Source organism: Astyanax mexicanus, chromosome 6 (genome assembly GCF_023375975.1).
Source record: "Astyanax mexicanus isolate ESR-SI-001 chromosome 6, AstMex3_surface, whole genome shotgun sequence".
Classification (NCBI taxonomy): domain Eukaryota; kingdom Metazoa; phylum Chordata; class Actinopteri; order Characiformes; family Acestrorhamphidae; genus Astyanax; species Astyanax mexicanus.
This window is the reverse complement of record NC_064413.1, coordinates 892,101-905,152: the sequence shown is the minus strand read 5'-3', so window position 1 is coordinate 905,152 and position 13,052 is coordinate 892,101. Positions and strand designations below refer to the sequence as shown.

The 13,052-nt window shown below is 35.0% G+C and overlaps 1 protein-coding gene across 2 annotated transcripts; it reads right to left on the bottom strand.

Annotated features, from left to right (window-relative positions):
- Nucleotides 1-636: 636 nt before the first annotated feature.
- On the bottom strand, nt 637-12,966 carry rec8b (REC8 meiotic recombination protein b). Of its 2 annotated transcripts, none has more exons than XM_022666998.2 (18): nt 12,686-12,965; nt 11,734-11,802; nt 10,780-10,922; nt 9,825-9,900; nt 9,271-9,391; nt 8,879-8,951; nt 8,250-8,317; nt 7,409-7,490; nt 7,248-7,329; nt 6,197-6,383; nt 5,975-6,115; nt 5,211-5,283; nt 4,832-4,989; nt 4,034-4,082; nt 3,638-3,713; nt 2,431-2,538; nt 1,696-1,802; nt 637-1,060 (listed from the first exon to the last, which is right to left on the bottom strand). In XM_022666998.2, exons 1-18 carry the CDS (start codon nt 12,739-12,741, stop codon nt 981-983), a joined length of 1,749 nt encoding a protein of 582 aa, XP_022522719.2. In that variant the 5' UTR covers nt 12,742-12,965; the 3' UTR covers nt 637-980. The 2 variants fall into 2 exon arrangements, with proteins under 2 accessions (XP_022522719.2, XP_022522720.2); XM_022666999.2 differs by having other exon boundaries at nt 1,029-1,118; nt 12,686-12,966.
- Nucleotides 12,967-13,052: the final 86 nt, after the last annotated feature.

The following is a 13,052-nucleotide window of genomic DNA, read 5'->3' as shown; positions in this document are numbered from 1 at the left end:
CATTAATGACATCAATGGGGATCGCCCTGAAGATACCCAAAGTCCCATACAGCTCAGAGCAACAGCTGCAACACAATGAAAATCACATAAAAAAAAAAAAAACACCCAGGGTTAGAGTTCTAGAGTTAATGACTATTTATTATACAACCCAAATTCCAGTAACTTTATTTACAACTCCACTCTGTGTAATCCCATAGCACCAATCAAGTGCATGCACACACCAGTCTGTGATTCATCATATTTATAATTCTGATTATTATTATTATTTGAATGATTTAGGGATTCCGTTTTGTTCAGCTCTAAAGACTCTATATTACAATTGTTCAAATTTCATGCAATTAAACAGCAGAACCAAGTGATGATTCCAAACAGAAATGTAAAAACAAGTTGTTTTATTCAATTTAACATTAAAAACAGGTTTGAAAAGACCGAAAGATCTGTTTATATGTTGTAATATTTTCCAAAGCAACAGCTCTTTATGTTTATAAATATAACATAGTGGTTATGTACTGGTAATAAGCTACGGAAATTCAAAATCAACAAACACTAAAACAAACTTTTTTTTACAATCAAAGTGTTTTTAAAAACTCATTTCTAGATAAAAAAAAACAAAAAACATCAGTTATTCTGTCTTTATATATTTTTTTAAAGCAACAGCTCTTTAATAAGATAAATATAAACCTGAGTATGTGTAAGCTACAAAATAAGTAAGTTATGAACAGAAGCTTACAAATAAATAACAATAAATAAAAACAACTTTAAAAACATAATAAACACGCATAAAAGTATAAAAAAATCTTAAAAACCTTTAAAAAGTTAGTTTAGTTAAGTTTTACCTAATAACAGCCAATTCATATGTTTACATCAATGTTTATGCTACAGTTACGTATTTCACAATCATAGTCCTTAAAAACGTGCATTAAAACATTAAAAAGCAAAACATTAAAAACAAGTACTGTGGATGCTTTTAAGTGCGTGGTTTAGAGTCGTGCACGAGAGATGGTGATGGGTCCATACGGTTCACTCTGCTTCACACTCAGCTTCCTTTCGCACGTCAACTCTACACACAACACACATCAGAAACGCTCAAAAACACAAAAAACAACACAAAAACAGCTCTGGAAAAAAATAAGAGAGCACTTAAAAATGATTTAAAAATGAGTTTCACTGATTTTACCAAATTAAAAACCTCTGGAATATAATCAAAAGGAAGATGGATGATCACAAACCATCAAACCACCAAACTGAACTGCTTGAATTTTTGCACCAGGAGTAAAGCAGCATAAATTTATCCAAAAGCAGTGTGTAAGACTGGTGGAGGAGGAGAACATGATGCCAAGATGCATGAAATTAAACTGTAATTAAAAACCAACCAGGGTTATTCCACCAAATATTGATTATTTCTGAACTCTTAAAACTTGATGAATATGAACTTGTTTTCTTTGTATTGTTTGAGGTCTGAAAGCTCTGCATCTTTTCTGTTATTTCAGACATTTTCTGTAAATAAATGCTCTACATGAGAATATTTTTATTTGTAATTTGGGAGAAATGTTGTCTGTAGTTTATAGAATAAAACAACAATGTTCATTTTACTCAAACATAAACCTATAAATAGCAAAATCAGAGAAACTGATTCAGAAACTGAAGCACACTTTCCATTTTTTCCAGAGCTGTAATGCCCAGCTGGTACTTTACCTAGTACTTTGTAGAAGACGTGAGCTGCAGAGCATCGGTCAACTTCTGGAGGGACGAGTGAGGAGAAAAAGACTTTCCCGAAGCAATTAATGTGGGAATTCAACATCCTGCCACAGAGCAAAAGAAAGTAAATATCAGTAAATAACTGATATGAACAAACGTCTGAAAATATATCTAGATTTCACACTTCTACTCTTTAGTGAAAACTCCTGCATCCAAACTGCAACTGAAAAAACAGGAGCACCAGTGAGTTTTTAGGACTTTTTTTCTCGGTCACATGACATCACATAACGCTGTTCAGTAGCTCCTCCATTTCCACTCGCTGTTGTGTTTATAATATGTGGATCTCCATGGAAACCGTGGCGCACCCAAAGTATACAGTAATTATGGTGCACGGCAGTGGACAAATATCTATTTTATTAAAGGCGAGGAGACGAAACTCAGAGATGTGCGTCCGGACGGGACTAAAATTACCGGAGGAGCACGGAGTTCAGAGAAAAACAGTAGATAATTCAGCCTGTAATTTACTCAGAGGACGTCTGAGAAAAACACCTACATGATCGTTCTGGACGAGAATAAAATCACAGAGGATAAAAAACATAAAAACCCATAAAAGAGAAAATTACCCTTAGACTCTGTGCTGGCCAATCCTTTTCTCTTAAAATTAGTTATAATTTTATAATCTAGGTAGAACTCTGCTAATTCAGTGTGCAGTCGGATCAGGTGTATTATTACCTGAGGAGAGATTGTGGTGTGATCTCTGTTTCTGTAAATCCCTGCGGAAGCTCCACATGCTCCTCCAATATAGCCTCCATATGTACAGCAGCATCTTCTTGTGGAGACCTATAAACACACAAACACACAAATACACACACACACACACACACATATACACAAAAGCTCTGATTAGGGCTGGGTATCGTTTAATAATTTTAGATACAGATACCAATACTCAAACTATATATTTTTTATGTCTTTTTCTTAATTATAACCAAACATACTTATTTACATAATTATTCTTTCTTCATCTTTCTGGGTCTTGTTGGAACAAAAACTAATGAGCATTTTTTTGTTTGTGACGATTTATTAAGAACAAAAACAGCAGCATTACTTTACATGATTAAACAATAAAATAGTTTAATGTAAAAAATATCGCAACAATACAATACTTTCTATAATTTTGACTAAAACAATAATAAAGTTATTTTGCATTATTCAAAATTGGGTTTGTAAAAGTCTTATATTGTTCTAGCCTGAGCTTTCCAAAGCTTAGTAATCAGTTGCTTAATATATTAATGTAAACTAGATATTTAAAATTGTCAAAATACTTTCTAAATAAAATTATATATTCATGTTAGTGGTAACAATTACTTTTTTTTTTAGCTTCAGTCCTCAGTAGTATTAAGACATTTCAGTTGGTGCCTTTTTGGTATCGAATTTTCAACACCCAGCCCTAGTTCTGATTTACTCTCTTTGTGGGTTATGTTCTCACGCTGTGAGTATGGTTATTTTTACATTACATTACATTACATTACATTACATTTGGCAGACGCTTTTGTCCAAAGCGACTTACAATAGTCAAGTACAATGTAAAATAAGTTTCAAGGTAAAACATCTTTGGATAGGGATAAAAGGAGGACAAGGGGAGTAATAGGATAGAGGAGTGAAGGAGAGGAAGAAGGAAATGAGGTTAGAAGTAGTTAGTGTGTTAGAGGTGTTAGGAGAGTAAGTGCTCTTTGAAGAGCTCAGTCTTCAGGAGTTTATTAAAGATAGTGAGAGATTCTCCTGATCTGGTAGTAGAAGGTAGTTAGTTAGAGGTGTTAGGAGAGTAAGTGCTCTTTGAAGAGCTCTGTCTTCAGGAGTTTCTTAAAGATAGCGAGACTCTGGTGTAATTTCCCAGAGTCCTGTATTCTAGCTCTGTAAATTATCTTGTTATTTTTACCTTCTGCTAGAGGGGGTGATGACATCACGCTGGTACTTATCTCCTTTTGAGCCATCCAGCACTACATCAGATGCAGCTACAGCGCAAAAACACACAAAGTGTTCACATCATGTATTTATTCATTCTTCTTAATGTAGTTAAAGCAAAATTAGGCGTTTTACTGTTGATGCTTTTTGCATTTCCAACACAAATTTGACCAAAACAAAGATTTCTGCAGCTCCTCCAGAGTGACCATGGGCCTTTTGGCTGCTGCTCTAACCAGTGCTCTCCTTGCTCAATCTGTCAGTTTGGGTGGACGGTCAGGTTCAAAGTTGTAAAAAAATATATATTTTTAGATTATAGATTGAACAGGAGGTCTGACACATTTTTGTCATATGAATATATGAAGAGTCTAACCTGAGATTTCAGAGAGGAGAAGTGCAGCATCTGCAGATTCTCTCAGCACCTGAATAAACACAGTGAGAAAGATCTAGGTCAGTATATACGGACACCAGCAGTACTTTTAGAAAGCAAATGCATGTATTAAAACACAGACACATTTGAGTATTTTCCTTCCTAAAAATAAAGATAAACACAATATAATTGTTTATATATTATATGAGTTTAATGTGTAGTTTCAAAGCTTAAAATCACTAATAGTTTGTTTTTGTAGCTAGCTAGCTGTCCTGTTCCACCTTAAATGACGTAACAGATAACACAGGCTGCAGCATTTAAGGTGAAATAAAATAAATAAAAGAAAATAAAAGCTACTAAAAGCTGATTTAATCATCTTTAATTGCAGCAGCACCTGTCCCATTTCTAAAGACATACAAAGAACATACGCCCTAACAAGTTAACAAGTTAATAAGCAGCAGTTAGGTTGCTGAACTTTAGCGCTTCCTTGCTATAACGCTATATCTGTATCGGGATCATGAAGGGTTCCCAATTCTTAAAGGGTGGGATTTCACCCTTTTCTCTTGTAGTACATTGCTCGTTTTACAGCTGTTTTTTTTTGCTGCCCTGTCCCAACTAAAAAGGTATAATGAAAGGGTGTTAAGTATTACTCAAGGGGTTAAATGATTAGTGTTCTAGATTTAAACTTTTTTTAAATCAGGGTTATACATAAAATGGAAAGCCTCTCTAAAAGCTAGAGGTCTACGAATAAACAGACTTTCTATGAATATAACTTTAATAACACATTGATAAATATATCACCTCTATACTTGACTCTCTCTCTCTATTCTCGCCCCTCTCTCTCTCCAACTCGGAGAGCTCGCTGTCCTCCTGCAGGCGGCGTCTCTTGGTGGGACTGGGACGGATGATGGGGATGCAGGACATTTTCCACAGTGACTGGAGGTCAGCACTGAGGAGCACTGGATCAACAGCATTAACCAAAAACGTTTTAGTTTTAGAAAATAACCAGGATCAGGAGTCCTGATCTTAAATTAAAGGTCATGTAGTTGAGCCTACTGATCCTACTGGCATTAAACCTTTAATTAAACTTAATTTAAGTTAATTCTTAAGTTAACATTTTTAATTTGCCAAAAAACGATATAAGAGTCTGCGTGTGAGCTAGAGGTGCTGAGTTTCTTACTGTTACAGGGAGAACTGAGGAGATGTGAGGATGAGAACTTGTCGTTTAGGCGTTTGGGTAGCAGTACGTCCGACTAAGAGAGGAAGAGATGAGACAAAATCATTTTTTTGTTATTTTATTCTATTCTATAAACTACAGACAACATTTCTCCCAAATTCCAAATGAAAAGAAATATTCTCATTTAGAGCATTTATTTATTTGCAGAAAATGAGAAATGGCTGAAATAACAAAAAAAAGAAAGATGCAGAGCTTTCAGACCTCAAATAATGCAAAGAAGAAAATATGTTGATATTCATAAAGTAGTTTTAGGAGTTCAGAAATCAATATTTGGTAGAATAATCCTGTTTTTTTTTATCATTTTTAATGCATCTTGGCATCATGTTCTCCTCCACCAGTCTTACACACTGCTTTTGGATAACTTTATGCTGCTTTACTCCTGGTGTAAAAATTCAAGCAGTTCAGTTTGGTGGTTTGATGGTTTGTGATCATCCATCTTCCTCTTGATTATATTCCAGAGGTTTTTAATTTGATAAAATCAAAGAAAATCAATTTAAGATCACAATGTGCAGTTCACAGCCTGCATTAATAATAGGAAATATTTGTCCTTTATTTTTTAATATACTTAAAAATATAATATCTCACTTTTTTCCAATATAGTGCAGCCTTAAAACACAGGATTGGGATATTAATGCACATGGATTGATAGAGAGATCCAACAAACACAAACACATATGGGTACATGTGATGATCAGGTGTACACATACCAGTGACCGAGTCTCAATCAAGTGATTATTGATTTGTTCTCGCATTGCATCCTGGGAAATCTGTGTGTGCTGATCGATAAAGATCAGTTGGCGTCTGCGGCCCTGTTTTCCTGGAGGAATCCTCACCTCTGCCACGGGGATCTAATACAGCGGAAGAGACGCTGTTATTCAAGAGTTTCATTCTTCAGAAACATCAGCACACACACACACACACACACACACCTCACTGCTGCAGTGCTCTGTGTCTTTCTCCGGCTCTAGATCTCTCTCACTGGCCTCTGTGGTGTCCGGCAGGGTTACAGGTGGAGGGGTCGTCTCCACTCTGGCCTTGCTCTTGGTGGCCTCTAGTGGACGCTCAGGGTTCTCCACGGTCCATGATCTGCCCTCAGCAGATACATCAGCCTTTAATCTGAAAATATAAAAGACATAAATTTGTACTGGAGTAATATATTGTCAATATTGATATCAACCAACCTTCATTTTCTCTCAGGAATACATCGAGGGTATCCCTTATTTTCAATGCAGCCGAGCTTTTTTCAGCTTAAAGGGACTGAAAAAATGTAATTTAAATGACAATAGTAAGTATTTAATCAGATTAAGCTAAAATAAGGGACAATAAATTGCAAAAGAATCAAACAATTAAGATTTAACTAAGAAGAAATTAAATAATGCAGAATAGAATAAAAAGTGGAAAGGGTAAAATTTAAAGCAGTCAAAAAAAAACATAAATAATCAGAATAATAAAAGATAACAAAAGAATTAATAAAAAGAAGACCAAAAAAAACGAAGTAGCATAAAATAACATTAAGATTTTAAAGAAAGTAAAGTGTAAAATAACACTAAAACACTAAGATTATAAAGAAAGTAAACGATAGAACTAAAATAAAAAAGGTAAAACAGAAAATACAATAAATAAAGGGGGAAAATTATTAAATAAATAAAAAGATAGAAGTTTAAAAGTTAAAACAGAAAATAAGATCATAAAAAAAGGAAAAAATAAAAAATAAAAAGACAAAAGGCCAAAAGGTAAAACAGAAAATAAGATAAATAAAGGTGCAAAATTAATTAAATAAATAAAAAGACAGAAGGCCAAAAGGTAGAACATAAAATAAAATAAATAAATGGACTAAGTAAATAAAAAAGACAGTCAGTAGTGTGAAATCATTTTTAGATGATTTTGGCCAATCACAGAAAGTTAAGGCAGGCAATCGTCAATAATTATGCAATAGAATGAAGCTGTTGTATTGTAATGGAATCTGACTATTCTACTCACTGCTCTATGGAGACCATGGCAGCCCCCAACTCTCTTGTTGTCTCTCCATCTCCTGCCCTCTCTCTTTCCTTATCCTCCACTTCTGTAATAGAGAGACTAATATATGAGAAAAATCTGGATACTCATTCTTTAATGTGCAAAGACCTTTTCATCTACTTCACCTCCAAGGAAAAACCGATCTTGCTGCTCCATAAGCAGGTCGATCTCGTAGGCTGTGGCCTCAGGTAGCTCTGCCCCTCCAAACTAAGTATTAAGGGAAAGAAGACGATAGAAATCAAGAGCCAGTGATGCATGTGGGTGAGAAAAGGTCATATACAGACTATTATGACTATACTATTTCTCAACTAGATTGTGGCCATGACTCAGAGTAACGTGGGAACTAATGTAGGCAGACTATTATTAATATATTATTATATATTAATATTATGGGCAAAAAGAGATCTCATGATTAGCTGTTTACTCAACTTGCTCTCCAAAGCGAGGGAATTTTATGGAAAAGAAGACCAGAAATCTGGACTAATGCCAGGTTTATACTATACGTCTTTTCTGTTATTGTAACTTTTACATTTTCATTTCTTACTGAAGAAATGAAAACCAACATTAAAGCCACACCTGGACGGGATTAGTCTCTTAGGGGGACGTCTGGGTAAAATATTTTTTTTCTCAGTCACATGACATCGCGGTGTTCAGTAGCTCCTCCATATCCACTCGCTGTTGTGTTTTTAACGTGGATCTCCGTGGAAACCGTGGGGCGCCCAAAGTGTAATTACGGTGCGTGGCAGTGAACAAATAGCTATTTTATTAAAGGCGAGGAGACGAAACTCAGAGATGTGCGTCCGGACAGGACTAAAATTACCGGAGGAGCACGGAGTTCAGAGAAAAACAGTCTGAGAAAAACACCTACATGATCGTTCCCCCCATAAAAGAGGAAATTACCCCAGAACCCCCTGAGAAACTAATCCCATCCGGATAGGGCTTAAGTAAGAGTTTACTAAATCTTACCTCAGCAGTGAGGATAGGCACCGGTTCCTTATCTCTGATGGTAATTGTTTCAGGAGAGGCTATGTGGCCTTAAGAAATGGAAGATTATGTTTTAGCAAGGTAATGATAATGTGCTTACTGTACATCAAACACACAAGAAGAGTGAGAGAGACAGATACAAAGCAACACTAGATAAATTAGAAAAGAACCAATACTAATACTTTCGGTCATCAGGGCTTTGCCCAAAAACGTCTGGTTAAATGCTAAAGTTCAAAAATGTTTGGCTCAATTGAGAAATTCCAGAAGCTTTCGACTAAATGGTGAATTGCTAATACTTTACCTGATTGTAATGGTTTGAGAGGTACATTGCCTGAAACTGGTTCTATTTGTATATAGAATTGTGTGGTTCTGGATTTAAAAAGTAACCTGTATAACTGTTTTTATTATTTATAGCTTAAAGACACTTTTGAATGGAATCCTATGGGTAAAAACATTTATTGTATGAAAAAAGAAAATAGTTAGGTTATAGGTGCGATCACCCTTCAAAATTCTATGTAAAGAGTAAAGGATTTTTTGGGAAATTCAGTAAATAGAATAATGAAGAGTAAGTTGGCTTTCTCAATTCAACTTTTTAAATGTTTATTTCTTACCTAAACCAGGTGTGTCTTCCTTAGTCAGCTTTAGAGGGCATTCTGGAGATGAAGCCATTATAAACAGACCAGCCTAAAAGTGAACAGTAAATCCATACAGGGTCTAAGATCACAATAAGGATATTATACAACGATCAGCCATAACATTATCACCACGGACAGATGTACTGAAATATCAGATCTGTTGTGGTAGCACAGGTAAGGCAGATCTGTGTATACAATTCAACACTGACATCATTATTTAAAGTTTTCTAGTCATAATGTTGCACCTACAATATGGACAGAACAAGACTGTTCAGCTTGAATATGATTTGAGCATTATTCTGGTGTTTCACTTTGTGAATCATGTGGGGAATAACTGCAATTTTCAGCACCGCTGCAAGTTTCCCAACCTGTGGCAGCTGGTAGGGACTGGGCATCTCACACTCGTCCCCCATTTTCCCAAAGAATGGTGCCAGAGCTCCCTCTGCCTCCTCTAACAGGAACAGCGAGTCTGGGAGGTTCAGACCCAGCCTGCAAGTCACAAGAGTTTTCAGTAGTTGCCACATAATGTTATAGATTAAATTCTTATAGATTAAAGTCCTTACAATTGCCTACAAGGTTTCCAAAAGACAGAGCTCTACAAAGGCCACATACTCTCCTAACACCTCTAACAAACTAACTAACTTAACTTTTAACCTCATTCCTGCTCCCCCTCCTCATTTCTTCCTCTATCACATTTTTGCCCTTAGGCCATGCCTAAAAAATGAATTGCCTTGGACTTTTATGTCGTTTATTGCTAAAGTACCTCATTTTTTGTGTCCCTTTGGATAAAATTGTCTGCTAAATGCAATGTAATGTAATGTCTTTTAAACCAAGCCATTCAAGAATAGTAGTATAAATCAGTCTATCAAGGTCAATCAAGATCAATAAAAGGTGATTTGACAGAGAGCTTGTTGAGTCTGACCTGTCCGGCTCCTGCATGTCGATCTTTGAGTGTCTCTCTGAGCGCAGCAAATGTCTGATGGCCTGCTGGACCTCCTCTTTGGATGGATCATGTAAACAAACATTACAATCAAATATTAATATTGAATTTACAAAGAGGCAAGCAGAACAAAACTGTTTTTGAGGCTTCTGAGATATAACCCTATACAAATACAATCTCTATATTATGTCTATGTCATATGATGTCTGAAGTACTGTTGTGTAAAGTTTTTTTAATTTTGATGATCTGTCTACATTGGTAGTGAGAAGGCGCTTTGATTTATATGATTTATATTTTACATTATGGACTTTATGTTGTCTTTCTAATTTTGTGAGGCTTATTTGTGGGCATTGCTAAATATCACTTCCTCATCTTATCACCTACTACCCTCCACCTCCTCACATACATCTGCATGCCACCTACTATTGTGTTTTTCTAAGATATAGAGGGCGGACAGCAGCACAAACAGGAGGTGGCTGTACTGCGTTACATCATGCATCGCCATGTTGTTGCATTTACAAATTCACTCTAAATCTGCCTATAAACAGTATGTGTAGGATTTTCACAGGTTGAATAGCTTGAAAAGCATGAATAAAATAAAATTCTGTATATTTATTGTTTCAGTTCATATATATATGAAGAGGAGAGGGTGTTTGGTAGGATTAATAATGAAAAGAAAACAAGTTCATATTCAAAAAGAGTTCAAAAATCAGTATTTGGTGAAATAACCCTGGTTTTTAATCACAGTTTTCATGCATCTTGTCATCATGTTCTCCTCCACCAGTCTTACACACTGCTTTTGGATAACTTTATGCTGCTTTACTCTTGGTGCAAAAATTCAAGCAGTTCAGTTTGGTGGTTTGATGGCTTGAGATTATCCATCTTCCTCTTGATTATATTCTAGAGGTTTTCAATTTGGTAAAATTAAAAATCTTACCCAGCAGGAACCCACACTGTCGGTGGTAGACAAGTATCACCCCATACTGCAGCTGACAGGAGAGATATAGAGAGAATCGTGGGCGTGGCAGGCTGGGATGAATAGGTGGAACCTGGACTTTCACATAGTCAATTATGTCCTCACTGCACACACATACACACACACACACACACACACACAATTACACACATACTCAAAAAGGCCACCTTAAAACAGCTGGTAATTTCACGTTAAATTTATGATTGACTAATTGATGCAACATAAAAGAACTAGCTAATATTGAATTGACTGAAAATGACTTCTTCTAGAGATTTTACCTCTTGTGACTTTTCACATCCCTAACAAACAAAAATGTATTTAAAAGATTTCTGGTGCACTACAGTGTGATCACAGCCAACCAATGTGACTGATACAGCCTCTCAAATCAAAGCCTACAGACAAATAAATCAGCTACTTTAATAGAGGTTAAGTAAGTGCAATTAACATTCACTTACTTTGATTGCACTCAATAATACATCATGTAAATCGTGCAGGGAACAGTGAAGAATGGTTGACATTACGCTTAAAGGCCAAAACCAGACTACACTCTCACTAGACAAATTATCTGACTAATTGATAAACACACAGGTTTCTGAATATATGAGAAATATATTTCTGACACTATATATTGTATGGCTTAGGAATAGAAGAAACTGTAAAATCAACAAATAGGCACCCAAATTTCTACTATTTTCACATATAAATAAAGTATCACAAAACTAAAACCATACAATATATCACAATATTGATATTTTGTCCCACCTCTACTCATCCTACTATATTTAAAACCATTTGGAGACACATTGGTTAGCTATGAAGGTTTCCAGCGTTTTATATATCACCTATGATTCACATGCCTATAAACCACCTGTTGATTATCAGAGTATATTGATACTAATTCTGAGGATTCTGTACCATGTTCTTCCAATGTTGACCTTGAGGAACTCTCTTCTTGTTATCTTGATACCTTTAGTGGCTGCCAACCTGTTAGTGGTAAGAGTAATAACAGACATTATAATTTCATCTGTGATAAATCATTTACACTGACTAACCTAGCTACATTATTAGGTTATTTTTATTTTTATTTTAAGTAATTTGGTCAGTCAGGTTAGACTATAATAACATAGTTAACATGCTCCTACAGCTTAGGTAGCTAGATGTTTAGCATTAGCACTAGCTATGTTAAATGTATAAAAAAGTCATTTTTATTTTACATTTTTAAATATATGTTTATTTATCAAAATAACCTGTGACCTTTGGGTATTAAAATGTCAACTTACTTCAGCTAGCATTAGCTTATAGCTTAGCTAAAAATGACCTCAACTGTGACTGATTTATATTAACTGTGTGGAATACTGAAGGTATTTGGTATATTGTGCTCCAGCAGTTAGCTAGCTAGTTAGTTCGCACTAGCTATGCCAAATGTATAAAGATTTAATTTTCATTATACTTACAGACTTACAGACTTATGGTGACTAGGAAAATATGTAAATTTACTTTAGCTAGCGTTAGCTTAGCTAGTTAGCTTAGCTAGTTAGCTTAGCTAAAAATTACCTCAGTGGTGACTGATTTATTTTAGTAACTTAGCTTGCCTATCTAGATTGATGAATTCTATTTAATAAATATTTAACTGTAATATCCCTTATGCTGTAAAAGTCTCCTATATTAGGGAAAATGACAACTGTGTAAAATACTGAAGGTAAATTATATGGTAAGGTTATACTGTGCTCCTGCAGTTAGCCAACTAGCTAACCTAGTTATTTAGCACTAGCTATGTCAAATGTATAAAAGTCCTTTTTTATTATATTTAAATTTATAAATATATAATTTTTCTTCTCACTATTATTTATCAAAATGTAAATCTTACCAGATTGTAGAGAAACAGCCAGTGTGGCGCTGAAGAACGTTAGGGTAGTAAAACATGTCAACTAGATTGTTAGCTTAGCTAGAATTTACCTCAGCAGCAACTGATTTATCTTGTTAGCTAACTTAACTAGTGTAACCTAGCACCATATACTACTGGTTTGTTGATCACAAAGTCTATTAAATAAATATTTAACTAATAAATATATTACCCTTATGCTGTAAATTAGCTAATTAAAATGTATATTTATTTTTTTAACTTGATCTGGCGGTTTCTGATAGCTAGTTAACTAGCTAGCTAATATTTAAAAATCTTCTCATGTCTGTTTATCCAATCAGCACTCAGCACGCACTGGACAACCAATCACACT

Bases quoted from the DNA above. Each gene is read 5' to 3' on its own strand.
- rec8b (XM_022666998.2), bottom strand. From the start codon at position 12,741: ATGTTTTACTACCCTAACGTTCTTCAGCGCCACACTGGCTGTTTCTCT. The intron at 11,803-12,685 runs GTAAGATTTACA...TACCACTAACAG, and splicing joins GGCTGTTTCTCTACAATCTG to GTTGGCAGCCACTAAAGGTA. The intron at 9,392-9,824 runs GTCAGACTCAAC...TGTGACTTGCAG, and splicing joins GACATGCAGGAGCCGGACAG to GCTGGGTCTGAACCTCCCAG.